This window comes from Oncorhynchus clarkii, unplaced genomic scaffold (genome assembly GCF_045791955.1).
Source record: "Oncorhynchus clarkii lewisi isolate Uvic-CL-2024 unplaced genomic scaffold, UVic_Ocla_1.0 unplaced_contig_8549_pilon_pilon, whole genome shotgun sequence".
Lineage (NCBI taxonomy): Eukaryota > Metazoa > Chordata > Actinopteri > Salmoniformes > Salmonidae > Oncorhynchus > Oncorhynchus clarkii.
Window position 1 is genome coordinate 520,548 of NW_027261136.1, and position 27,740 is coordinate 548,287.

The window sequence follows — 27,740 nt, forward strand, 5'->3', positions numbered from 1 at the left end:
ACAAAGGAAACTCTCACTGACTTGACATTTTCTGGTTTTGAATTCAGGCTGCAAGGTAAGAATCCTACCAGGCATTATTCATGTAGGATGTTGGTAGAAAGTTGCAGATACAGAGCCACTTGTCATCAGGAAGGTGATCTCTCAACACAACGGAAAATATCTCAATGACTTGACATGTTCTGGTTGTGAATTCAGGCTACAAGGTAAGACTCTTCCCAGGGATTATTGTAAAGTGTGTAGAGACATTAAATGTCTGGTGTTATTTTAGTATAGTGAATGACAGTAAAACACTCAGATGTAACAGTCCATTTCACCTGGGACAGCTACGTGACAGTTCAATCATACAAAATGGCGCTAACTGGGCGTAGGCAATGAAATGAAAAAACATATTGTTCATATATTCGTATATTGTGGATATTTTACAATTTGTATATTTTTTCATGTATTATAGTTCAATGACATGTTGGATCTCTGTTTAGGGGTCATTGCTCGAAAATGAGTCTCTCTGGGGAGAGAGAGGAGGGCAGCCAATTCTCTAAAATGAGTCTCTCTGCGGAACATGACACCAAAGCTAAGAGGTGAGAGTACAATTTTGTTTAGGAATTTATGAAGAGTTTATATCCAAAACGCTATATCCATAATTTTTCACATTTGTGTTTTTTCATCAGAAATTAAGTCTTCTGGGTACCTTCATGTGTAAAATATTACTGTTCTAAGATTCATAGATTTTAGTGTCTGATATTTTCTCCTAAACGTCAACTGCGCGGTGCAGAGACACCATTCAAATGTGTGCAGACTCATTACATCTTCAGCTGGAAACACTAAGTGATGTTGTCCGTCTGTGACCAAGAGAAAGTGGTCTTAGTTCAATTCTATGAAATTATTTAGTATTTATTTTCATTTTGGGGACTGAACATCACAGCGAATATTGTTACATCACAGTGAATATTGTTACATCACAGCGAATATTGTTACATCACAGCGAATATTGTTACATCACAGCGAATATTGTTACATCACAGCGAATATTGTTACATCACAGCGAATATTGTTACATCACAGCGAATATTGTTACATCACAGCGAATATTGTTACATCACAGCGAATATTGTTACATCACAGCGAATATTGTTACATCACAGTGAATATTGTTACATCACAGCGAATATTGTTACATCACAGTGAATATTGTTACATCACAGTGAATATTGTTACATCACAGTGAATATTGTTACATCACAGCGAATATTGTTACATCACAGTGAATATTGTTACATCACAGTGAATATTGTTACATCACAGCGAATATTGTTACATCACAGTGAATATTGTTACATCACAGCGAATATTGTTACATCACAGTGAATATTGTTACATCACAGTGAATATTGTTACATCACAGTGAATATTGTTACATCACAGCGAATATTGTTACATCACAGTGAATATTGTTACATCACAGCGAATATTGTTACATCACAGTGAATATTGTTACATCACAGTGAATATTGTTACATCACAGTGAATATTGTTACATCACAGTGAATATTGTTACATCACAGTGAATATTGTTACATCACAGTGAATATTGTTACATCACAGTGAATATTGTTACATCACAGTGAATATTGTTACATCACAGCGAATATTGTTACATCACAGTGAATATTGTTACATCACAGTGAATATTGTTACATCACAGCGAATATTGTTACATCACAGTGAATATTGTTACATCACAGTGAATATTGTTACATCACAGTGAATATTGTTACATCACAGCGCATATTGTTACATCACAGTGAATATTGTTACATCACAGCAAGATGAAACTAATATTGTTACATTCTCTAGATTCTCAAGTTTAATTTGATCTATAGAGCCCCACAGTGGAGGTGTCATAATACCCATAACACCTAGCGCTCAAACAGGGAAATGGTTCCAATAGTTTTATAGAGCCCCACAGTGGAGGTGTCATAATACCCATAAAACCTAGTGGTCAAACAGGGAAATGTTTCCAATAGTTTATAGAGCCCCACAGTGGAGGTGTTATAGTACCCATAACACCTAGCGGTCAAACAGGGAAATGGTTCCAATAGTTTTATAGAGCCACAGTGGAGGTGTCATAATACCCATAACACCTAGCGCTCAAACAGGGAAATGGTTCCAATAGTTTTATAGAGCCCCACAGTGGAGGTGTCATAATACCCATAAAACCTAGTGGTCAAACAGGGAAATGTTTCCAATAGTTTATAGAGCCCCACAGTGGAGGTGTTATAGTACCCATAACACCTAGCGGTCAAACAGGGAAATGGTTCCAATAGTTTTATAGAGCCACAGTGGAGGTGTCATAATACCCATAACACCTAGCGCTCAAACAGGGAAATGGTTCCAATAGTTTTATAGAGCCCCACAGTGGAGGTGTTATAATACCCATAACACCTAGCGGTCAAACAGGGAAATGGTTCCAATAGTTTTATAGAGCCCCACAGTGGAGGTGTCATAATACCCATAACACCTAGCGGTCAAACAGGGAAATATTCCAATAGTTTTATAGAGCCCCACAGTGGAGGTGTCATAGTACCCATAACACCTAGCGGTCAAACAGGGAAATGGTTCCAATAGTTTTATAGAGCCCCACAGTGGAGGTGTCATAGTACCCATAACACCTAGAGGTCAAACAGGGAAATGGTTCCAATAGTTTTATAGAGCCCCACAGTGGAGGTGTCGTAATACCCATAACACCTAGCGGTCAAACAGGGAAATGGTTCCAATAGTTTTATAGAGCCCCACAGTGGAGGTTTCATAATACCCATAACACCTAACGGTCAAACAGGGAAATGGTTCCAATAGTTTTATAGAGCCCCACAGTGGAGGTGTTATAATACCCATAACACCTAGAGGTCAAACAGGGAAATTGTTCCATTAGTTTTCCACCATACATTTTTCCCATAGGGAATTGTAGAAACACTTCAAATAAGGGCTGTGTAGGGAGGGGCGGCCATTCTTGTGGGCAAATTTTGTCATCAAACTTTGTCATAAAAGTCTGGCCTTCTCTGGATTTATGGTGCTTTCAAGACAACTTGGAGCTCTGAAAAAAGCAACATTGATCTTCAGGTCGGAGCTCTAGAAAAGGCCAGAGTCCCCGACTTAGAATTTATAGTTGGATGACGATTCAAGACCTATTTTCTCAAATGTTGTATAATGTTTATGTCCAATGGCCGATAAGCACTTATATGTTCTATCTACAATTTCTCTTCATATGACAAGGATTGAAAAGGATTTGCCAGTAGGTTGTCGAGTTGGTTCATGATGATGGCTTCTAGCCTGCTAGCTAAGAGTTTGAAACTATGATGCTGATATGATCAGTCCAATCAATGCTACTGTAGATATAACATGATGCTGATATGATCAGTCCAATCAATGCTACTGTAGATATAACATGATGCTGATATGATCAGTCCAATCAAAGCTACTGTAGATATAACATGATGCTGATATGATCAGTCCAATCAAAGCTACTGTAGATATAACATGATGCTCATTTGATCAGTCCAATCAAAGCTACTGTAGATATAACATGATGCTGATATGATCAGTCCAATCAAAGCTACTGTAGATATAACATGATGCTGATATGATCAGTCCAATCAAAGCTACTGTAGATATAACATGATGCTGATATGATCAGTCCAATCAAAGCTACTGTAGATATAACATGATGTTGATATGATCAGTCCAGTCAAAGCTACTGTAGATATAACATGATGTTGATATGATCAGTCCAATCAAAGCCACGGTAGATATAACGTGATGTTCATTTTATCTGTGGCCAATGACCTTGAGCCTTTTGGATGGACACTTCTAATGTAACTCTATGGCAGCATCCAATGGGCTTGAATTTTAGAGATCTCCCTGTAGATTTTGAGGTGACATAGTGTCTCCATGAGTGACAGAACACAGAGCCAATCATGACGCAACTATTTACTTATTATTATTTTTTGACTGAATAACAGGTGGGGCTCTGCACCTGAATAACAGGTTGCCTCTGTTCCAAAGCAGGAACCACAGACTGGCTGCATGTTCTAATATCCAGATACCTGCTGGTACCTCTTAGGACAGCTGACGAGGCTATTATCCAGACACCTGCTGGTACCTCCTAACTGGTTAGGACAGCTGATGAGGCTATTATCCAGATACCTGCTGGTACCTCTTAGGACAGCCGATGAGGCTATTATCCAGATACCTGCTGGTACCTCTTAACTGGTTCTGACAGCTGATGAGGCTATTATCCAGATACCTGCTGGTACCTCTTAACTGGTTAGGACAGCTGATGAGGCTATTATCCAGATACCTGCTGGTACCTCTTAGGACAGCTGATGAGGCTATTATCCAGATACCTGCTGGTACCTCTTAGGACAGCTGATGAGGCTATTATCCAGATACCTGCTGGTACCTCTTAACTGGTTCTGACAGCTGATGAGGCTATTATCCAGATACCTGCTGGTACCTCTTAACTGGTTAGGACAGCTGATGAGGCTATTATCCAGATACCTGCTGGTACCTCTTAGGACAGCTGATGAGGCTATTATCCAGATACCTGCTGGTGCCTCTTAGGACAGCTGATGAGGCTATTATCCAGATACCTGCTGGTACCTCTTAACTGGTTCTGACAGCTCATGAGGTGTCCTACCCGCCATTTTTTTAAAGACAAGACAAAGCTCATTGCCTTCTTCATTCATGCAGAGACGGGCAGCCTGAAGGTCTCCTCATTGATTTAGCTGGAAAGGGGAGAAATTGTGTTTTACATTGGTATTCATATTACAGTTGACCTTGAAATATTAGGTTTTAGTGATAACCCCTCTGTGTCCAAGGACAAAACTTTTAAATATTATTTTCATGTGCCTCAAGTAGGGTGGACACATTCAATATTTAACAATGTTTTTTTCTGATGAAAACTAGTTCATTGCAACCGCCTTGGAGCCCAGTTTCATAATATTACCTTATTTGCCTAGCTATGAAGTAATCGCGCAGAGTGGGCTGAGGTGATCTTGGGGAATAACGATGGAGTTCGCGACAGTGTTGAGATGCCGAAGTTTATTGTTCAGACGAACGACCTGCTAGATAGCCAAGCTAGTCAGTACAGCTAGGTAAGCTAGCTAGCTACTCTACCAGCAGCATCCTAGTTGTCCTAGCTAGTCGGTACAGCTAGGTAAGCTAGCTAGCTACTCTACCAGCAGCATCCTAATTGTCCTAGCTAGTTGGTACAGCTCGGTAAGCTAGCTAGCTACTCTACCAGCAGCATCCTAGTTACCATAGCTACCACTACATCATCACTGGCTGTCTGCATTTCTTGTGGACCGATGGAGCTCCCCGGTTGTTTCTTCCACCTGTTAATTCCCGGTGAGGCTTCTCCCTCTCTCGTTGACGGATGCTGGCTACCTCTGTCCGGTTCTCCTCTCTTCACTAGATGGACGGAAACTTTGGTGTTTAACCCGTCTGTGTCCAAGGGCCGAACTTTTGAACGTTATTTTTGTGGCGCCTCAAGGGTTTAATTGTTTGTAAAAACTTAGTGGTCTCCATTTTGCCGGGTTTTTTACTTTGTAGTGGAAATTTCCTCTATTTACCAAATCATGAGAGCAAACCACACACAAGTCAGAGTTAGTTATCACAAAGTCCATCTTTAATTATATGAGCTCTATCACAACCCTGTGACTCTCAGATCAATTCAGTGTCTATCAATGAATTCTCTGAGAGTCCCTTACACATTGCAGCTGAGATCCTTTAATATCAAAAGACACACATAGCCAGACAGCATAGGCATCATTTATCGTTCAGCTTTGTCTCCTAAACTATGTTATTTTCTCTAACTCAGAACCATAAACCAATCCTCCATATCAACAGGCATATATCAAATCCATCCTATCATGACAAGATCACAGAGACACACTGACAGACATTGTGGAGCCAAGAGATACACGCTTGACCTCTCCCCTCTCTCCGGCCCAAGCAACTTAGCCTGACATAGAACAAATACTGCAACCCCGCCACAGTATTATACAAAAATAACATTCTGATGAGAAGTAACTTACAAACATATGATGAATATAAAACATCTTACCTATGTTACCAACCAATTCTGATTATTCCCCAATACTTTCAGAAAGTATTCACACCCCTTGACTTTTTACACATTTTGTTGTGTTAAATCCTGAATTTAAATGGATTAATTCAGATGTTTTGGGGTCACTGGCCTACACACAACACCCCATAATGTCAAAGTGGAATTATGTTTTAAGAATTCTTTACAAAATGTATTTAAAATGAAAAGTGATTATATTTCTGGTATGAGTCCCAATCAGAGGCAGCTGTTTATCGTTGTCTCTGATTGGGGATTATATTTAGCCAGCCATTTTTCCCTTTGTGCTTTGTGGGATCTTGACTATGTATAGTTGCCTGTGAGCATTATTATAGCTTCACGTTTTGTTTTGCATTTATTGTTTTCTTTGAGTTTCACCTCATAATAAAGAGGATGGAACCATACCACACTGCATCTTGGTCCACTCATTATAAAGATCGTGACAGTAGATCCCACCAACAACGGACCAAGCAGCGGGCCCAGGAGGAAAGCCAGGAGTGGAGGACATCCTGGACATGGGACGAGATTATGGCAGGAAGCCTGCCATGGAAGCAGGCGGAGGCAGCGAGGGAAGGACAGCGACGATGCCAGTGTTCGCGGCCACAACTCAAGCCCAAAAGACAGCCCCAAATTTTTTACTTTGGGGGGGCGGCACACGGAGTGGCCGGCGACGCTAAGGGGTGAGTCAGAGACCGAGGAGGAATATTGGGACAGATTGAGCGAGGAGTGGGTGGCGAAAGTTGAGGGGAGTGAACCAGAGACTGTCAGTGAGTTGAGGGAGAATGTGGAGGAGAAATGAGAGTTATTGAATTGGTGGAGGATGCACAACATTTGCCCTAAGGAGCGTGTTATCTATTTAAAGCCACCTGAGTCAGCTCTCCATACTCATCCTGAGAAATGTGTTAAAGTTCCGGTACAATTGATGCCGGCTATATCACCAGGTCTCCAGTACACCTTCCCAGCCCAGTACGTCCTGTGCCTCTTCCTCGTACTCACCGTGTGAAGAGTGTCATCGTTCCGGTACAGTTGATGCTGGCTATACGCACCAGGTCTCCAGTACACCTTCCCAGCCCAGTACGTCCTGTGCCTCCTCCTCGTACTCACCGTGTGAAGAGTGTCATCGTTCCGGTACAGTTGATGCTGGCTATACGCACCAGGTCTCCAGTACACCTTCCCAGCCCAGTACGTCCTTTGCCAACTCCTCGTTCTACGCACCGTGTCTCCAGTGCGCCTCTACAGCCCGGTACGGTACGTTCTGTTCCTGTTCCTCACACTCTCCCTCAAGTGTGCCTTCTCAGTTAGGTACGTCCTGTACCTGCTCATCCTGAGGTGTGCGTCACCAGCCTGGGGCCACCTGTACCGACCCACGCATCAGGCCTCCAGTGCGCTCCACAGTCCAGAGCTTCCGGCGACAGTTCCCGGTCCGGAGCCTCTGGCGACGATCCACGCACCAGAGCCGCCATTGAAGATGACGCATCCACGAGCGGAGTGGGTACTTCGCCCCGCACCGGAGCCGCCCCTGAAGGTAGATGCCCACCCGGACCCTCCCCTATTGAGTCAGATTTTGCGGTCGGAATCCGCACCTTTGGGGGGGGGGGGGGGGGGGGGGGGAGTACTGTCACACCCTGACCATTGAGAGCTTTTTATTCTCTATGTTCGTCAGGTCGGGGTGTGACTAGGGTGGGTCATCTAGGTGATTATATTTCTATGTTGGCCTGGTATGGTTCCCAATCAGAGGCGGATATACCACGTGATTCGATCTTCTGCGTATAAAGTAATTTGGAAGGGCAAAAAAATATATGAGAACACAATCAGCTGTTCTCCGGGTGGTGTTAGATTACGAGTGTTTCAATTGTAACGTTAATACTATTACATACTGGTGTCATATTCCTGTTTTGAATAATTGTTTTTAAATATTTTAATATTCATGTCACACGTGAATCATTTGTACAGTTCTTTACTAAAAATGCAGTTATTTGTTACATTTGACTGAACGACTGATTACTCTGAGAGTGAGACAGATATATATTATTACTGTATAAAACCTAGCAGTACTACTGATTTCTCTGAGAGTGAGACAGATATATATTATTACTGTATAAAACCTAGCAGTACTACTGATTCCTCTGAGAGTCAGGCAGATATATATTATTACTGTGTAAAACCTAGCAGTACTACTGATTTCTCTGAGAGTCAGGCAGATATATATTATTACTGTGTAAAACCTAGCAGTACTACTGATTCCTCTGAGAGTGAGACAGATATATATTATTACTGTATAAAACCTAGCAGTACTACTGATTTCTCTGAGAGTCAGGCAGATATATATTATTACTGTGTAAAACCTAGCAGTACTACTGATTTCTCTGAGAGTCAGGCAGATATATATTATTACTGTGTAAAACCTAGCAGTACTACTGATTTCACTGAGAGTGAGGCAGATATATATTATTACTGTGTAAAACCTAGCAGTACTACTGATTTCACTGAGAGTGAGGCAGATATATATTATTACTGTGTAAAACCTAGCAGTACTACTGATTTCTCTGAGAGTGAGGCAGATATATATTATTACTGTGTAAAACCTAGCAGTACTACTGATTTCTCTGAGAGTGAGACAGATATATAGTATTACTGTGTAAAACCTAGCAGTACTACTGATTTCTCTGAGAGTGAGGCAGATATATATTATTACTGTGTAAAACCTAGCAGTTCTACTGATTTCTCTGAGAGTGAGGCAGATATATATTATTACTGTTTATATAAATTATTACTGTGTAAAACCTAGCAGTTCTACTGATTTCTCTGAGAGTGAGGCAGATATATATTATTACTGTGTAAAACCTAGCAGTACTACTGATTTCTCTGAGAGTGAGGCAGATATATATTATTACTGTGTAAAACCTAGCAGTACTACTGATTCCTCTGAGAGTGAGACAGATATATATTATTACTGTGTAAAACCTAGCAGTACTCCTGATTTCTCTGAGAGTGAGGCAGATATATATTATTACTGTGTAAAACCTAGCAGTACTACTGATTTCACTGAGAGTGAGACAGATATATATTATTACTGTGTAAAACCTAGCAGTACTCCTGATTTCTCTGAGAGTGAGGCAGATATGTAGCATTTAAGAAAAAAGCATGATTATTTGTCTCTCTGAAATGAAACCATCAAACAATATATATATATATATATATATATATATATATATATAATACATGTCTCTCATTGAACAACCCCATGCCGTGATTAGATAGTGAAAAAACACCAATCTTTTTCATAATTTCTCTAAACAATAAAAGCTAATTGACCAACTTTTCTGAAAATAGATATATAGTGTTTTGGAATGAAACCCTTCAATTGCTTAGTTCATTCCCAACATTTCCTATGTTGTATTTTAATAAAAATATATGTCATAAAATGCGGAACCCCTGCAAAATGCACCAGGCTGGAAACCACTGATCTTAAGCCTTTAGGATCTTCAGGAATGCACTGTGGGGACACTGTGGGGGCACTGTGGGGGCACTGTGGGGTCACTGTGGGGGCACTGTGGGGGCACTGAGGGGACACTGTGGGGACACTGTGGGGGCACTGTGGGGACAGACATACATTTCTTGGCATGTTTTATTAACTACATATGTTGTCTCTGACCTGGTATCAGTGACATGACATCATCATCTTTAGTCTAGATTAGACTAGAGACTGAAGGTCTGTTTCTGTTGTGTTGAAGCCCATTCCATCAGGAGAGACCAGACTCACCCAGCTGTCTGTCCATGAAGAGTGACGGGTCTATGGACGTTTTCTATGATTGCGAAGATGGAGACTTTTCTGCATTTACAGGGTAAGTAGTACTCATGGTACATACCAGGTATCTATAGTATATACCAGGTATGTATTCACAGAGAGACAGCAGTCTGTCCATGAAGACTCCACTCTATGATACTGCCAATTACATGCAACAAGGGAGACATTTCTTCAATACAGAGTAAATACTCCTGGTTTATACCAGGTATCTAGGCACAGAGTAAATACTCCTGGTATATACCAGGTATCTAGGCACAGAGTAAATACTCCTGGTATATAACAGGTATGTAATCACAGAGTAAATACTCCTGGTATATACCAGGTATCTAATCACAGAGTAAATACTCCTGGTATATACCAGGTATCTAACCACAGAGTAAATACTCCTGGTATGTACCAGGTATCTAACCACAGAGTAAATACTCCTGGTATATACCAGGTATCTAACCACAGAGTAAATACTCCTGGTATATACCAGGTATCTAGGCACAGAGTAAATACTCCTGGTATATACCAGGTATCTAGGCACAGAGTAAATACTCCTGGTATATACCAGGTATCTAACCACAGAGTAAATACTCCTGGTATATACCAGGTATCTAGGCACAGAGTAAATACTCCTGGTATGTACCAGGTATCTAACCACAGAGTAAATACTCCTGTTATATACCAGGTATCTAACCACAGAGTAAATACTACTGGTATATACCAGGTATCTAACCACAGGGTAAATACTCCTGGTATATACCAGGTATCTAACCACAGAGTCAATACTCCTGGTATATACCAGGTATCTAATTGCAGAGTAAATACTCCTGGTATATACCAGGTATCTAACCACAGAGTAAATACTCCTGGTATATACCATGTATCTAAACACAGAGTAAATACTCCTGGTATATACCAGTTATCTAGGCACAGAGTAAATACTCCTGGTATATACCAGGTATCTAGGCACAGAGTAAATACTCCTGGTATATACCAGGTATCTAACACAGAGTAAATACTCCTGGTTTATACCATGTATCTAATCACAGAGTAAATACTCCTGGTATATACCAGGTATCTAACCACAGAGTAAATACTCCTGGTAAATACCAGGTATCTAATCACAGAGTAAATACTCCTGGTATATACCATTTATCTAACCACAGAGTAAATAGTCCTGGTATATACCAGGTATCTAACACAGAGTAAAAGAGTAAAATCACAGAATAAAATCACATGATAAAAAAAATACTGTTAATATCTGATATTGCAAGCCTTTCGGTGGGAATGACTTCAACACTCGCGTCGCTAAATACATTTCGTTATTAAAAATGACACACTGCTCTCGCGCGCCAACGAGCGTCTAGAAGTCAGTTCTATTTGTGACACAGTTCGCGCTGCATCTCCTCATTGGTTTATAGAAGCAGGTACCCACGTGCCATCTCCTCATTGGTTTATAGAAGCAGGTACCCACGTGTCATCTCCTCATTGGTTTATAGAAGCAGGTACCCACGTGCCATCTCCTCATTGGTTTATAGAAGCAGGTACCCAGGTGCCATCTCCTCATTTAGCAAAAAAACATAACTTAACATAAACATAACTTCTTTAAACAATAAAAGCTCATTTACGAACATTTCTGAATACGAATATATAGCTTTTTGGAATGAAACTCTTCTTATGTTTCCCCATCTGAGCTCAGAGTAGATGAGATGTAATGTTTGTCTCTGTTGTGTTGAAGACCAATCAAGCAGGAGAGACCAGCCTCCCCTGTTCCCAGCTGTGTGTCCATGAAGAGTGACTGGTCTATGAGTCAACCTATACAGTTTAGAGAGGGAGATTTTTCTACTGAACAAAGGTAAGAAGAACTCATGGGTCCTGGTCAGTGAGTTAAACAACACTGTCTCTAGTCATTTCTCCTCTCACATTTTCCCATTTATTGTTGTTGTTTTCATAATCCATAGGCTAATCATTTTGTCAATTTTCATAGTCCTAAAACAATATTAAACAAACACAACATTCCCTCCCTGTGTGTGTGTGTGTGTGTGTGTGTGTGTGTGTGTGTGTGTGTGTGTGTGTGTGTGTGTGTGTGTGTGTGTGTGTGTGTATATGTCTCATGTTTTGTCCACAGAAACCAACAGGAGAGATCAGAGTCAGAGATTCTCAGTGGTCAGTCTTCCCACAGTCATCAAACAGACCTGGCCTCCATATTCAGTGTATGTGGTCCTGTTATGTACATTTGTTTTTGTTTACCTCAAGAAAAGTTGACCTGTCAATCATTCATTAATGTGTTAATGAGAAAGCATTTATTCTCTTGCTTAACTCATTTACTTTATTTATTTCAGATGCTTGAAGATAATATTATGACATTTGTGAAGAACGAGCTGAAGAGGTTCAAGAGGATTCTTAGTCCAGAACTCCCAGAAGGCTTTGAGAGTCAGAAGCAGGATAAGGAAGTGGTGGATGCTGAAGATGAGAAGCAGGAGAGCAGTGCCAGAGAGGGGGCTCTGAAGATCACACTGCACATCCTGAGGAAAATGAACCAGAAGGAGCTTGCTGACACACTGGAGAAATGTAAGAGTTGTCTGCCTCATGTTGAATGCTGTTTTATAACATTTAAAAGCTGTAGCTAAAGTACAGCTAAAGTAGCTGTGTAACTCAATGATATTGTAGCAGCCTTAACTAGAGGTCGACCGATTATGATTTTTCAATGCAGATACCGATATGATATTAAAAAATACAAAATAAATGTATTTTTAATAATGACAATTACAACTTACTGAATGAACACTTATTTTAACTTAATACATCAATAAAATCAATTTATCCTCAAATAAATAATGAAACATCTTCAATTTGGTTTAAATAATGCAAAAACAAAGTGTTGGAGAAGAAAGTAAAAGTGCAATCAATATGTGCTATGTAAGAAAGATAACTTTTAAGTTCCTTGCTCAGAACATGAGAACATATGAAAGCTGGTGGTTCCTTTTAACATGAGTCTTCAATATTCCCAGGTAAGAAGTTTTAGGTTGTAGTTATTATAGGAATTATAGGACTATTTCTCTCTATACCATTTGTATTTCATTAACCTTTGACTATTGGATGTTCTTATAGGCACTTTAGTATTGCCAGTGTAACAGTATAGCTTCCGTCCCTCTCCTCGCTCCTCCCTGGGCTCGAACCAGGAACACAACGACAACAGCCACCCCCGAAGCAGCGTTTCCCATGCAGAGCAAGGGAAACAACCACTCCAAGGCTCAAAGCGAGTGACGTTTGAAACGCTATTAGCGTGCACTAACTAGCTAGCCATTTCACTTCGGTTACACCAGCCTCATCTCGGGAGTTGATCTCGGGAGTTGCTGCCAACACACTGCCAACACACTGACTCAACTCCAGCCACTTTAATAATGGGAATTGATGGGAAATGATGTAAAATATATCACTAGCCACTTTAAACAATGCTACCTAATATAATGTTTACATACCCTACATTATTCATCTCATATGTATACGTATATACTGTACTCTATATCATCTACTGCATCTTTATGTAATACATGTATCACTAGCCATTTTAACTATGCCACTTTGTTTACATACTCATCTCATATGTATATACTGTACTCGATACCATCTACTGTATCTTGCCTATGCTGCTCTGTACCATCACTCATTCATATATCTTTATGTACATACTCCTTATCCCCTTACACTTGTGTGTATAAGACAGTAGTTTTTTGGAATTGTTAGCTAGATTACTTGTTGGTTATTACTGCATTGTCGGAACTAGAAGCACAAGCATTTCACTACACTCGCATTAACATCTGCTCACCATGTGTATGTGACAAATAACATTTGATTTGATGATTTGATTTGATTGGCTTGAAGTCATAAACAGCGCAATGCTTGATACTTGTATGCTTGTATGCTCAGTCAGATTATATATATTATCTAGCAGGACACGCTAGATAATATCTAGTAATATCATCATTAACTCGTGATTATGATTGATTGATTGTTTTTTATAAGATACATTTAATGCTAGCTAGCAACTTACCAACTTACTTCCCGTAACAGGCAGTCTCCTTGTGGAGTGCAACGAGAGGCAGGCAGGTCGTTATTGCGTTGGACTAGTTAACTTGAAGGTTGCAAGATTCGATCCCCCGAGCTGACCAGGTGAAAATCTGTCATTCTGCCCCTGAATGAGGCAGTTAACCCACCGTTCCTAGGCCGTCATTGAAATTAAGAATGTGTTCTTAACTGATTTGCCTAGTTAAATAAAGGTGTAAAAAATAATAATAATAATAATAAAATCGGCAAAATCGGTGCCAAAAATTATAATTTCTGTTATGAAAACTTGAAATCGGCCATTCCGGATAATCGGTCGACCTCTAGCCTGAACACAACACCTAGTGACCCCATCAAGTAGCAGCAGGATGTGTTGTGGTGATTCATTTAGAGAGAGAGAGACAACATTAATAATACCATCAATAATACCAATAATAATATAATCAGTCACACCAGTCTGTAATGCATTATGAAAACATTTACACATTTATACAGTCAGTTAAGAGAATAAATTATTATAATTGAAAACTTTATAACAGTCCTACAATACTGTAGACATTAAAACAGACGTAATATTAATATCCTCTGTGTTATTTCTAGATTCAGATGAGCTTGCTGTGATTTGCCAACTTGAACTCAAATCTAATCTAAAGAAGAAGTTTCAATGTGTATTTGAGGGGATCGCTAAACAAGGAAACCCAACACTTCTCAATAATATCTACACAGAGCTCTACATCACAGAGGGTGGAACAGGAGAGGTCAATAATGAACATGAGCTGAGACAGATTGAGACAACAAACAGGAAAAAAGCAAGACCAGAGACTGCAATCAAATGTAATGACATCTTCAAACCCTTAACGGGACAAGACAAACCTATCAGAACTGTGCTGACAAAGGGAGTCGCTGGCATTGGAAAAACAGTCTCTGTGCAGAAGTTCATTCTGGACTGGGCTGAAGGAAAAGCAAATCAGGATGTCCAATTTGTATTTTCATTCCCTTTTCGGGAGCTGAATTTGAAGAAGGACAAACACACTTTCATTGAACTTCTCAATCACTTCTCAATGGAAACCAAACAATCAACCTCCAACTTCGACATGTACAAAGTTCTGTTCATCTTTGATGGTCTGGATGAGTGCCGACTGCCCCTAGACTTCCAGAAGAACAAGATCTGTTGGGACGTCACAGAGTCAACCTCAGTGGATGTTCTGCTGACAAATCTCATCAGGGGAAATCTGCTTCCCTCTGCTCTCCTCTGGATAACTACCCGACCTGCAGCAGCCAATAAGATCCCTTCAGAATGTGTTGACCACGTGACAGAGGTACGAGGGTTCAATGACCCACAGAAGGAGGAGTACTTCAGGAAGAGATTCAGTGATGAGGACCTGGCCAGCAGAATCATCTCACACATAAAGACATCAAGGAGCCTCCACATCATGTGCCACATTCCAGTCTTCTGTTGGATTTCTGCAACAGTCCTTGAACACATGCTGAAACATAAGAGAGAAGAGATGCCCAAGACTCTGACTGAGATGTACACACACCTTGTGGAGTTTCATATTAAACAGAAGAATGAAAAGTATCTTGGGAAAGAAGAGACAGGTCCACACTGGAATAAAGAGAGCATTCTGTCACTGGGAAAACTGGCTTTTCAACAGCTTGTGAAAGGCAATCTGATTTTCTATGAAGAAGACCTGAAAGAGTCTGGCATTGATGTTAATGAAGCCTCAGTGTACTCAGGATTGTGCACACAGCTCTTTAAAGAGGAATGTGTGCTGTACCAGGACAAGGTGTACTGCTTCGTACATCTGAGCATTCAGGAGTTTCTGGCTGCTGTATATGTGCTCCTCTCATTCATCAACAACAATAAGAATCTAATGGACAAACTGAAAACAAACGACGAGCCTGAAATTGCTTTCTACAAGGGTGCTGTGGATAAAGCCTTACAAAGTGAGACGGGAAACCTGGACCTTTTCCTTCGCTTCCTTCTGGGCCTCTCACTGGAGTCCAATCAGAAGCACTTACGAGGTCTACTGACAAAGACAAGAAGTAGCTCACAGAGCCATGAAGAAACAATCAAGTACATCAAGGAGAAGATCAGGGAGAATCCCTCTCCAGAGAGGAGCATCAATCTGTTCCACTGTCTGAATGAACTGAATGACCATTCTCTAGTGGAGGAGATCCAAAGATACCTGAGATCAGGAAGTCTCTCTAGGTTCAAACTGTCACCTGCACAGTGGTCAGCTCTGGTCTTTGTGTTGCTGACTTCAGAAAAGGTGCTGGATGTGTTTGACCTGAAGAAATACTCCAGATCAGAGGAAGGTCTTCTGAGGCTGCTGCCAGTGGTCAAAGCCTCCCGAGCTGTTCTGTGAGTAGATAAAATGACATTATTCATCAGGAAGAAATATTCAGTTTAGAGAAACATATGTATTATAATAGTTATATAATATTATATTGAATAACACATTGAATAAATGCATAGATTTTTACATTAGTTTAACATTATGACCACACAATTCTAGGAGATGGAAGATGAATCACTATACCTTATCCAACCTATTAGTTCCACCACCCACACATGCTATGACATCTTCTGGTTTCAATGATGTTTCTATAGACAATATCTCTCTCTTCATCACTCATTACCTAGGTTTACCTCCACTGTATTCACATCCTACCATACCTTTGTCTGTACATTATACCTTGATGCTATTTTATCGGCCCCAGAAACCTCCTTTTACTCTCTGTTCCAGACGTTCTAGACGACCAATTCTTATTGCTTTTAGCCGCACCCTTATTCTACTCCTCCTATGTTCCTCTGGCAATGTAGAGGTGAATCCAGGCCCTGCAGTGCCTAGCTCCACTCCTATTCCCCAGGCGCTCTCTTTTGACGACTTCTGTAACCGTAATAGCCTTGGTTTCATGCATGTTAACATTAGAAGCCTCCTCCCTAAGTTTGTTCTATTCACTGCTTTAGCACACTCTGCCAACCCGGATGTTCTAGCTGTGTCTGAATCCTGGCTTAGGAAGACCACCAAAAATTCTGAAATTTTAATTCCAAACTACAACATTTTCAGACAAGATAGAACTGCCAAAGGGGGCGGTGTTGCAATCTACTGCAAAGATAGGCTGCAGAGTTCTGTCCTACTATCCAGGTTTGTACTCAAACAATTTGAACTTCTACTTTTAAAAATCCACCTCTCTAAAAACAAGTCTGTCACCGTTGCCGCCTGCTATAGACCACCCTCTGCCCCCAGCTGTGCTCTGGACACCATATGTGAACTGATTGCCCCCCAGCTATCTTCAGAGCTCGTGCTGCTAGGTGACCTAAACTGGAACATGCTTAACACCCCAGCCATCCTACAATCTAAACTTGATGCCCTCAATCTCACACAAATTATCAAGGAACCTACCAGGTACCTCCCCAAAGCCTTAAACACGGGCATCCTCATAGATATCATCCTAACCAACTTGCCCTCTAAATACACCTCTGCTGTCTTCAACCAAGATCTCAGCGATCACTGCCTCATTGCCTGCATCCGTAATGGGTCAGCGGTCAAATGACCTCCACTCATCACTGTAAAACGCTCCCTGAAACACTTCAGCGAGCAGGCCTTTCTAATCGACCTGGCCGGGGTATCCTGGAAGGAAATTGATCTCATCCCGTCAGTAGAGGATGCCTGGATATTTTTTTTAAACTGCCTTCCTAACCATCTTAAATAAACATGCCCCATTCAAGAAATTTAGAACCAGGAACAGATATAGCCCTTGGTTCTCCCCAGACATGACTGCCCTTAACCAACACCAAAACATCCTCTGGCGTTCTGCATTAGCATCGAACAGCCCCCGTGATATGCAGCTGTTCAGAGAAGCTAGAAACCATTATACACAGGCAGTTAGAAAAGCCAAGGCTAGCTTTTTCAAGCAGACATTTGCTTCCTGCAACACTAACTCAAAAAAGTTCTGGGACACTGTAAAGTCCATGGAGAATAAGAACACCTCCTCCCAGCTGCCCACTGCACTGAAGATAGGAAACACTGTCACCACTGATAAATCCACCATAATTGAGAATTTCAATAAGCATTTTTCTACGGCTGGCCATGCTTTCCACCTGGCTACTCCTACCCCGGTCAACAGCACTGCACCCCCAACAGCAACTCGCCCAAGCCTTCCCCATTTCTCCTTCTCCCAAATCCGTGCAGCTGATGTTCTGAAAGAGCTGCAAAATCTGGACCCCTACAAATCAGCCGGGCTAGACAATCTGGACCCTTTCTTTCTAAAATTATCTGCCGAAATTGTTGCCACCCCTATTACTAGCCTGTTCAACCTCTCTTTCGTGTCGTCTGAGATTCCCAAAGATTGGAAAGCAGCTGCGGTCATCCCCCTCTTCAAAGGGGGGGACACTCTTGACCCAAACTGCTACAGACCTGTATCTATCCTACCATGCCTTTCTAAGGTCTTCGAAAGCCAAGTCAACAAACAGATTACCGACCATTTCGAATCTCACCATACCCTCTCTGCTATGCAATCTGGTTTCAGAGCTGGTCATGGGTGCACCTCAGCCACGCTCAAGGTCCTAAACGATATCTTAACCGCCATCGATAAGAAACATTACTGTGCAGCCGTATTCATTGATCTGGCCAAGGCTTTCGACTCTGTCAATCACCACATCCTCATCGGCAGACTCGACAGCCTTGGTTTCTCAAATGATTGCCTCGCCTGGTTCACCAACTACTTCTCTGATAGAGTTCAGTGTGTCAAATCGGAGAGTCTGCTGACCGACTCTCTTCTCTGTATATATCAATGAGGTCGCTCTTGCTGCTGGTGAGTCTCTGATCCACCTCTATGCAGACGACACCTTCTGTATACTTCTGGCCCTTCTTTGGACACTGTGTTAACAACCCTCCAGGCAAGCTTCAATGCCATACAACTCTCCTTCCGTGGCCTCCAATTGCTCTTAAATGCAAGTAAAACTAAATGCATGCTCTTCAACCGATCGTTGCCTGCACCTACCCGCCTGTCCAACATCACTACTCTGGACGGCTCTGACTTAGAATACGTGGACAACTACAAATACTTAGGTGTCTGGTTAGACTGTAAACTCTCCTTCCAGACCCATATCAAACATCTCCAATCCAAAGTTAAATCTAGAATTGGCTTCCTATTTCGCAACAAAGCATCCTTCACTCATGCTGCCAAACATACCCTTGTAAAACTGACCATCCTACCAATCCTCGACTTTGGCGATGTAATTTACAAAATAGCCTCCAATACCCTACTCAACAAATTGGATGCAGTCTATCACAGTGCAATCCGTTTTGTCACCAAAGCCCCATATACTACCCACCATTGCGACCTGTACGCTCTCGTTGGCTGGCCCTCGCTTCATACTCGTCGCCAAACCCACTGGCTCCATGTCATCTACAAGACCCTGCTAGGTAAAGTTCCCCCTTATCTCAGCTCGCTGGTCACCATAGCATCTCCCACCTGTAGCACACGCTCCAGCAGGTATATCTCTCTAGTCACCCCCAAAACCAATTATTTCTTTGGCCGCCTCTCTTTCCAGTTCTCTGCTGCCAATGACTGGAACGAACGACAAAAATCTCTGAAACTGGAAACACTTATCTCCCTCACTAGCTTTAAGCACCAACTGTCAGAGCAGCTCACAGATTACTGCACCTGTACATAGCCCACCTATAATTTAGCCCAAACAACTACCTCTTTCCCAACTGTATTTAATTCATTTATTTATTTTGCTCCTTTGCACCCCATTATTTTTATTTCTACTTTGCACATTCTTCCATTGCAAAACTACCATTCCAGTGTTTTACTTGCTATATTGTATTTACTTTGCCACCATGGCCTTTTTTGCCTTTACCTCCCTTCTCACCTCATTTGCTCACGTCGTATATAGACTTGTTTATACTGTATTATTGACTGTATGTTTGTTTTACTCCATGTGTAACTCTGTGTTGTTGTATGTATTGTACTGCTTTGCTTTATCTTGGCCAGGTTGCAATTGTAAATGAGAACTTGTTCTCTACTTGCCTACCTTGCCTACCTATAAAGGTGAAATAAAATCTATATGTTGTTTGGGAAAATAAACCAAATGCATCTGCCATTGTCCTTCTACACTACTGGTGTTAAATTAACAGTGTATTTGTGAAGTCATGATGATCTCTTTGTCAGGCTGTCAGGCTGTGGAGTCACAGAGGAAGGCTGTGCTTCTCTGGTCTCTGCTCTGGAGTCAAACCCCTCACACCTGAGAGAGCTGGACCTGAGTAACAATGACCTGAAGGATTCAGGAGTGAAGCTGCTCTCTGCTGGACTGGGGAATCCCAACTGTAAACTGGAGACTCTGAGGTCAGTATTCCTGTAGTTGGTCAACAAGTGATAACTGTTCACCAGATCCACCTGTGTTTACAAGACACACATGGTCCACAACATATGTGATTGGACAGCATTTTGGATTTGAGATAGAATGTTTCAAATTAGGAGTACAGAATGTCACCTTTTATTTGAGGTTAATGGTGAGAGGTTAGCATGTTTTGTTGTAGCCTCTGTTATTGGTAATGGTGAGAGGTTAGTATGTTTTGTTGTAGTCTCTGTTATTGGTAATGGTGAGAGGTTAGCATGTTTTGTTTACTCTCTTAGACAGAAAAGTACTCCACTCATCATCCACCATTTTATTATTGGGCAAAACACAACCAAAACAAACTGCAAATGCAACCAACGAGTTTACGACAAAAAACTACATTTTTGACTATTTTCTATTTGACTATTTTAATACACTATGAGTGAATTGTTCAGAATACTTAAGACTTCTTCAAATGGGGAGACTGGAAACATAAATTGTTTTCATTTTTAATAGTGAAACACAATGTGTCTTAAAATACCCTCAAATAAAAGGTGACATTAAATACTGTCACCTCATATGAAACATTTGACCTCAAATCCAAAATGTTGGAGTATAGAGACACATTTAAAATGTTTGCTTCACTGTCTAAATAGATATGGTGTGGACTGTATACTCAATACAATCTACATCTGATACCTCACTGTCTAAATAGATATGGTGTGGACTGTATACTCAATACAATCTAAATCTGATACCTCACTTTCTAAATAGATATGGTGTGGACTGTATACTCAATACAATCTAAATCTGATACCTCACTGTCTAAATAGATATGGTGTGGACTGTATACTCAATACAATCTAAATCTGATTCCTCACTGTCTGTCTTCTGACTGATACTGCTTTTTAAACTGGTCTGGTCAGTCTACTATAATATTTGTACTATACATGTTTCTATCTGCAGGCAATACTTTGATCATTTGTCATTTTTTATGATGATACACTATTTTATGAATAGATATAGAAGGTTTCAGGACACTGATATATCTGAATATGTTGAAAAATATACTGCCACTATTTTCACCACCAAAGAATATCAGTGTGATTTTAAAATGATTTGACTCTTTGCAGGCTGTCAGGCTGTCTAGTCACAGAGGAAGGCTGTGCTTCTCTGGTCTCAGCTCTGAGGTCAAACCCCTCACACCTGAGAGAGCTGGACCTGAGCTACAATCACCCAGGAGACTCAGGAGTCAGACTGCTCTCTGCTGGACTGGAGGATCCACACTGCAGACTGGAGAAACTCAAGTATGTAGAGGGTTTATGTCAATGTTCATATCAGACATGTTTGACTTATCAGGCTGGTTAAGACAAACATTCTTACCACCACTTGGACAAAGTTATAATCTGACTGTGTGTGTGTTCTGTGTGTGTGTGTGTGTGTGTGTGTGTTCTGTGTGTGTTCTGTGTGTGTTGTGTGTGTGTGTGTGTGTGTGTGTGAGTTCAGGTGTATCACTCAATGACTGTCTGTTCTTCTGCTTACCGCTACAGTGTGGAACATGGTGGAGAGAACAGAATGAAACCTGGACTTAGAAAATGTGAGTGTTGACTGCTGTGAAGAATATGACTAAGAATAAGTCTTAATTCAAGTTAAGTCAAAGTCAAAGACCACCATCATTACTGACTTGGTCATATTAAATATCAGCTGTAGTTCTACAGAAGCAGAAATCAGGGATATCAATGTTTACAACGAGTTGATTTGACTGTGTGTGTGTGTGTGTGTGTGTTCAGGGTGTGTGTGTGTTCAGGGTGTGTGTGTGTAATTAATGGGAATAAGTGTGTTTTATATTACCATACATATGATCATTCAACAAGTCTCAAGTTACCTTAACTTCTCCTTTTGACACCTAGAAACATCTACATTAAATTAATTAGTGAAAAGTGAGTTAACATTCTAATGTGAATGATGATGATTTCTAATATTGTGTCTGGTTTCATCCATCAGATGTCTGTGATCTCACACTGGACCCAAACACAGTAGACAGACGCCTCTCTCTGTCTGAGGAGAACAGAAAGGTGACACTGAGGACAGAGGAGCAGCCGTATCCTGATCACCCAGAGAGATTTGAGGGCTGTAGACAGGTGCTGTGTAGAGAGGGTCTGACTGGGCGCTGTTACTGGGAGGTAGAGTGGAGTGGAGGGGCTGTTATAGGAGTGACATATAAAGGAATCAACAGGAGAGGAAGAGGATGGGGTGATGACTGTTGGCTTGGATGTAATGACAAGTCCTGGAGTCTGGTCTGCTATGATAAACGTTACATTGCCAGGCACAATAATAAACCCACTACCATAGACGTCCCCTCCTCCAGCTCCCACAGAGTAGGAGTGTATCTGGACTGGCCAGCCGGCACTCTGTCCTTCTATAGAGCCTCCTCTGACACACTGACCCACCTGATCACATTCACCTCCACATTCATAGAGCCCCTCTATCCAGGGTTTAGGGTTTGGTGTTTTGCCGACTCAGTGTCCCTCTGTCAGTGATACACACACTGGGATGATGGTGAATCAGTGTCTCTGAAATAATAACCTGACACACTGGACACACACACACACACACACACACACACACACACACACTGGACTCACAGACACACACTGGACACACACACATGGACACACACACACACACACACACACACTCACACACACTGGACTCACATACACACAGTGGTCTCACACACACACACTGGACACACACACACACACACACACACTGGACTCACACACACACACACTGGACTCACACACACATACACTCCATAGTTGTATAATTATATATGGACATACGCTCCATAGGTGTATAATTATATCTGGACATACTCTCCATAGTTGTATAATTATATCTGGACATACGCTGTATAGTTGTATAATTATATATGGACATACGCTCCATAGTTGTATAATTATATATGGACATACACTCCATAGTTGTATAATTATATCTGGACATACTCTCCATAGTTGTATAATTATATATGGACATACTCTCCATAGTTGTATAATTATATCTGGACATACTCTCCATAGTTGTATAATTATATCTGGACATACTCTCCATAGTTGTATAATTATATCTGGACATACACTCCATAGTTGTATAATTATATCTGGACATACTCTCCATAGTTGTATAATTATATATGGACATACTCTCCATAGTTGTATAATTATATCTGGACATACACTCCATAGTTGTATAATTATATCTGGACATACACTCCATAGTTGTATAATTATATCTGGACATACACTCCATAGTTGTATAATTATATATGGACATACGCTCCATAGTTGTACAATTATATATGGACATACACTCCATAGTTGTACAATTATATCTGGACATACACTCCATAGTTGTACAAGTATACAAGGATATATTGTACTTTTCATAATAAAACATACTTGAAACAAGAAAAGGCTGTTAATTGTGAAAACAGTTTGTTTATTGATTTAACGTTTCCTCTGTCAGGTTGATGTTAACCTGCGTCTGGTTGAAACAAGAAAAGGCTGTTAATTGTGAAAACAGTTTGTTTATTGATTTTACGTTTCCTCTGTCAGGTTGATGTTAACCTGCGACTGGTTGAAACAAGAAAAGGCTGTTAATTGTGAAAACAGTTTGTTTATTGATTTAACGTTTCCTCTCTATCACTACTAGCCACTACTACTGCCACTATATATATATATATAGACCACCTGATAGAACCCAGGTCTCATCTCTCTATCACTACTAGCCACTACTACTGCCACTATATATATATATATACCACCTGATAGAACCCAGGTCTCATCTCTCTATCACTACTAGCCACTACTACTGCCACTATATATATATATACCACCTGATAGAACCCAGGTCTCATCTCTCTATCAGTACTAGCCACTACTACTGCCACTATATATATATATATACCACCTGATAGAACCCAGGTCTCATCTCTCTATCAGTACTAGCCACTACTACTGCCACTATATATATATATATACCACCTGATAGAACCCAGGTCTCATCTCTCTATCAGTACTAGCCACTACTACTGCCACTATATATATATATATACCACCTGATAGAACCCAGGTCTCATCTCTCTATCAGTACTAGCCACTACTACTGCCACTATATATATATATATACCACCTGATAGAACCCAGGTCTCATCTCTCTATCAGTACTAGCCACTACTACTGCCACTATATATATATAGACCACCTGATAGAACCCAGGTCTCATCTCTCTATCACTACTAGCCACTACTACTACTAGTACTATATATATAGACCACCTGATAGAACCCAGGTCTCATCTCTCTATCACTACTAGCCACTACTACTGCCACTATATATATATATATAGACCACCTGATAGATCCCAGGTCTCATCTCTCATTCACTACTAGCCACAACTACTGCCACTATATATATATAGACCACCTGATAGAACCCAGGTCTCATCTCTCTATCAGTACTAGCCACTACTACTGCTACTATATATATACAGTGCCTTGCGAAAGTATTCGGCCCCCTTGAACTTTGCGACCTTTTGCCACATTTCAGGCTTCAAACATAAAGATATAAAACTGTGGGACACAATCAAGTGGGACACAATCATGAAGTGGAACGACATTTATTGGATATTTCAAACTTTTTTAACAAATCAAAAACTGAAAAATTGGGCGTGCAAAATTATTCTTTCGCAAGGCACTGTATGTGGAATAGAATTAAACAAATTGTACAATTAGTACAACAGAGTGTTGTAATGCAGGGTCACTATAGCAATATAGTGTTGTAATGCAGGGTCACTGTAGCAACAGAGTGTTGTGATGCAGGGTCACTATAGCAACATAGTGTTGTAATGCAGGGTCACTGTAGCAACAGAGTGTTGTGATGCAGGGTCACTATAGCAACATAGTGTTGTGATGCAGGGTCACTATAGCAATATAGTGTTGTAATGCAGGGTCACTATAGCAACAGAGTGTTGTAATGCAGGGTCACTGTAGCAACAGAGTGTTGTGATGCAGGGTCACTATAGCAACATAGTGTTGTGATGCAGGGTCACTATAGCAATATAGTGTTGTAATGCAGGGTCACTGTAGCAACAGAGTGTTGTGATGCAGGGTCACTATAGCAACAGAGTTCTCTCTGCTCTCTCTCTTCTCTGCTCTCTTTCTGCTTGCTCTTTCTGTTCTCTGCTCTCTGTTCTCATCCATCAGATGTCTGTGATCTCACACTGGACCCAAACACAGTAAACAGACTCCTCTCTCTGTCTGAGGAGAACAGAAAGGTGACAAGTTGGAGAGAGGAGCAGCCGTATCCTGATCACCCAGAGAGATTTGAGGACTGTTCTGCTCTGACAATAGTTACTCTGCATGTCACAATAATAAACCCACTACTATAGACGTTCCCTCCTCCAGCTCCCACAGAGTAGGAGTGTATCTGGACTGGCCAGCCGGCACTCTGTCCTTCTATAGAGCCTCCTCTGACACACTGACCCACCTGATCACATTCACCTCCACATTCACTGAGCCCCTCTATCCAGGGTTTGGGATGATGGTGAATCAGTGTCCCTCTGTCAGTGACACACACACTGGACACAACAAGTAAAGCTCTAAAGTAACTTTTTATTGACAGATGCCTCATTTAAATGTTCTGGATTTTGATGAAAGGAAATCCCATATAGCCTACTGGCCAGGACTTTGTTATGGCATCTTCTGATTGGGTGTCTCAGGTCAGGACTTTGTTACGACATCTTCTGATTGGGTGTCTCAGGTCAGGACTTTGTTACGACATCTTCTGATTGGGTGTGTCAGGACTTTGTTATGGCATCTTCTGATTGGGTGTCTCAGGTCAGGACTTTGTTATGACATCTTCTGATTGGGTGTCTCAGGTCAGGACTTTGTTATGACATCTTCTGATTGGGTGTCTCAGGTCAGGTCTGAGCCATGATCAGAATGTCTCTCTGTCTATTTCCAGCCCTGCCATTTCTACCTGTCCTGATCTAGTGTTTGACCCCTGACCTCCTCACACCGTCTCACTGTCCATGTCTGCTTTTAGCTCCAACCTCTACTTCACTGTGTTATAATGGACCTTATGCTTGTTATGTCACCTCTGTAACCAGGTATCAAACATACTGACCTTTCTGACCCTGTCCCATGGTCCTACTTCACTGTGTTATAATGGACCTTATGCTTGTTATGTCACCTCTGTAACCAGGTATCAAACATACTGACCTTTCTGACCCTGTCCAATGGTCCTGCTTCACTGTGTTATAATGGACCTTATGCTTGTTATGTCACCTCTGTAACCAGTTATCAAACATAATGACCTTTCTGACCCTGTCCCATGGCTCTACTTTCTAGTACTGAACATTTAAAATCCTCTGGGTTTTGTTTAGTGTCCATTTACTTATGTATGATGTATTTGTTGTTTATTGGGGTTGTGCCGCAGAGCATCATGGGGGTTTGTATGTGTTGAGATGATCACGTTCCAGATAAATGGTTGAACTGATTCCTGTCTCCCGTCTCATCATTATTGAATTGTTATACAGACGTGGTTATGAAACCCACACAACATAACAACAGATTGGTGATGAGTCTGAATCTACAGGAACTATTCTGTCTGGAAGAAGTATGTTTTAGCAACTTTTTAAAACTGGTATTTTCTGTGGTTCAGTCTAGGCTAATGTTAGCACAGTGTATTGCTAGCAGAGGCAAGTGCAAAGTTGAGCTGGCTAAGAGAGAGAGTTAGCATCGTCATGGACCGCAGAAAAAGACTCGAGACGGATGTCTGAGCGGGAAAACAACTTGATTAGAAAGGGAGGAATATACCTTGATTAAAGGAAAGGATATTTATTCAACTGTGAAGACAAACTTTGGAATTAAAAACTGCTAAATGAGCGAAATTAATGAAGTTTACATGACTGAGGAAAATATTGCTGTGGTTGAGGACAATGCTAAAGTGAATGACAATCAGGATGTAACGGCTGTCGTCGGTGTAAGAAGGTGAGGACCAAAGCGCAGCGTGGTAAGTGTTCATCTTAATTAATGGAAAAAATTAATAACAAACAACAAAGAAACAACCGGAACAGTTCTGTCTGGTGCAGAAACACAAAGACTGAAAATAACCACCCACCACTCAACAGTGAAACCAACCGGAACAGTTCTGTCTGGTGCAGAAACACAAAGACTGAAAATAACCACCCACCACTCAACAGTGAAACCAGGCTACCTCAGTATGATTCTCAATCAGGGACAACGATTGACAGCTGCCTCTGATTGAGAACCATACCAGGCCAAACACAGAAATACAACATAGAAAAAAGAACATAGACTC

General features: G+C 41.0%; 2 protein-coding genes across 4 annotated transcripts in view; one reads left to right on the plus strand and one right to left on the minus strand.

The window, feature by feature from the left end:
• Positions 1–26,915, plus strand: LOC139405173 (NLR family CARD domain-containing protein 3-like). 3 transcript variants are annotated; one of them, XM_071147591.1, is made up of 12 exons: positions 1–203; positions 480–594; positions 11,630–11,790; positions 12,064–12,148; positions 12,278–12,506; positions 14,607–16,365; positions 20,187–20,360; positions 21,486–21,659; positions 21,903–21,949; positions 22,357–22,493; positions 25,622–26,576; positions 26,768–26,915. In XM_071147591.1, the coding sequence occupies exons 3-11, from the start codon at positions 11,723–11,725 to the stop codon at positions 25,655–25,657; spliced, it is 2,709 nt and encodes a 902-aa protein (XP_071003692.1). In that variant the 5' UTR covers positions 1–203; positions 480–594; positions 11,630–11,722; the 3' UTR covers positions 25,658–26,576; positions 26,768–26,915. The 3 variants fall into 3 exon arrangements, with proteins under 3 accessions (XP_071003692.1, XP_071003691.1, XP_071003693.1); XM_071147590.1 differs by lacking the exon at positions 1–203 and adding an exon at positions 9,874–9,984 and having other exon boundaries at positions 212–578; positions 11,674–11,790; XM_071147592.1 differs by lacking the exons at positions 1–203; positions 20,187–20,360; positions 21,486–21,659; ... (2 more) ...; positions 25,622–26,576; positions 26,768–26,915 and adding exons at positions 9,874–9,984; positions 16,975–17,093 and having other exon boundaries at positions 212–578; positions 11,674–11,790; positions 14,601–16,365.
• The window catches only part of LOC139405167 (NLR family CARD domain-containing protein 3-like), a 144,434-nt gene that overhangs the window by 82,171 nt on the left and 34,523 nt on the right, over positions 1–27,740 (minus strand). The window lies entirely within an intron of this gene.

Coding starts and splice junctions, on each gene's coding strand:
- LOC139405173 (XM_071147590.1), top strand. CDS start 496: ATGAGTCTCTCTGGGGAGAGAGAGGAGGGCAGCCAATTCTCTAAAATG. Junction 579..9,873: donor CATGACACCAAAGCTAAGAG/GTGAGAGTACAA, acceptor GTTGTGTTGAAG/CCCATTCCATCAGGAGAGAC. Junction 20,361..21,485: donor TGTAAACTGGAGACTCTGAG/GTCAGTATTCCT, acceptor GACTCTTTGCAG/GCTGTCAGGCTGTCTAGTCA.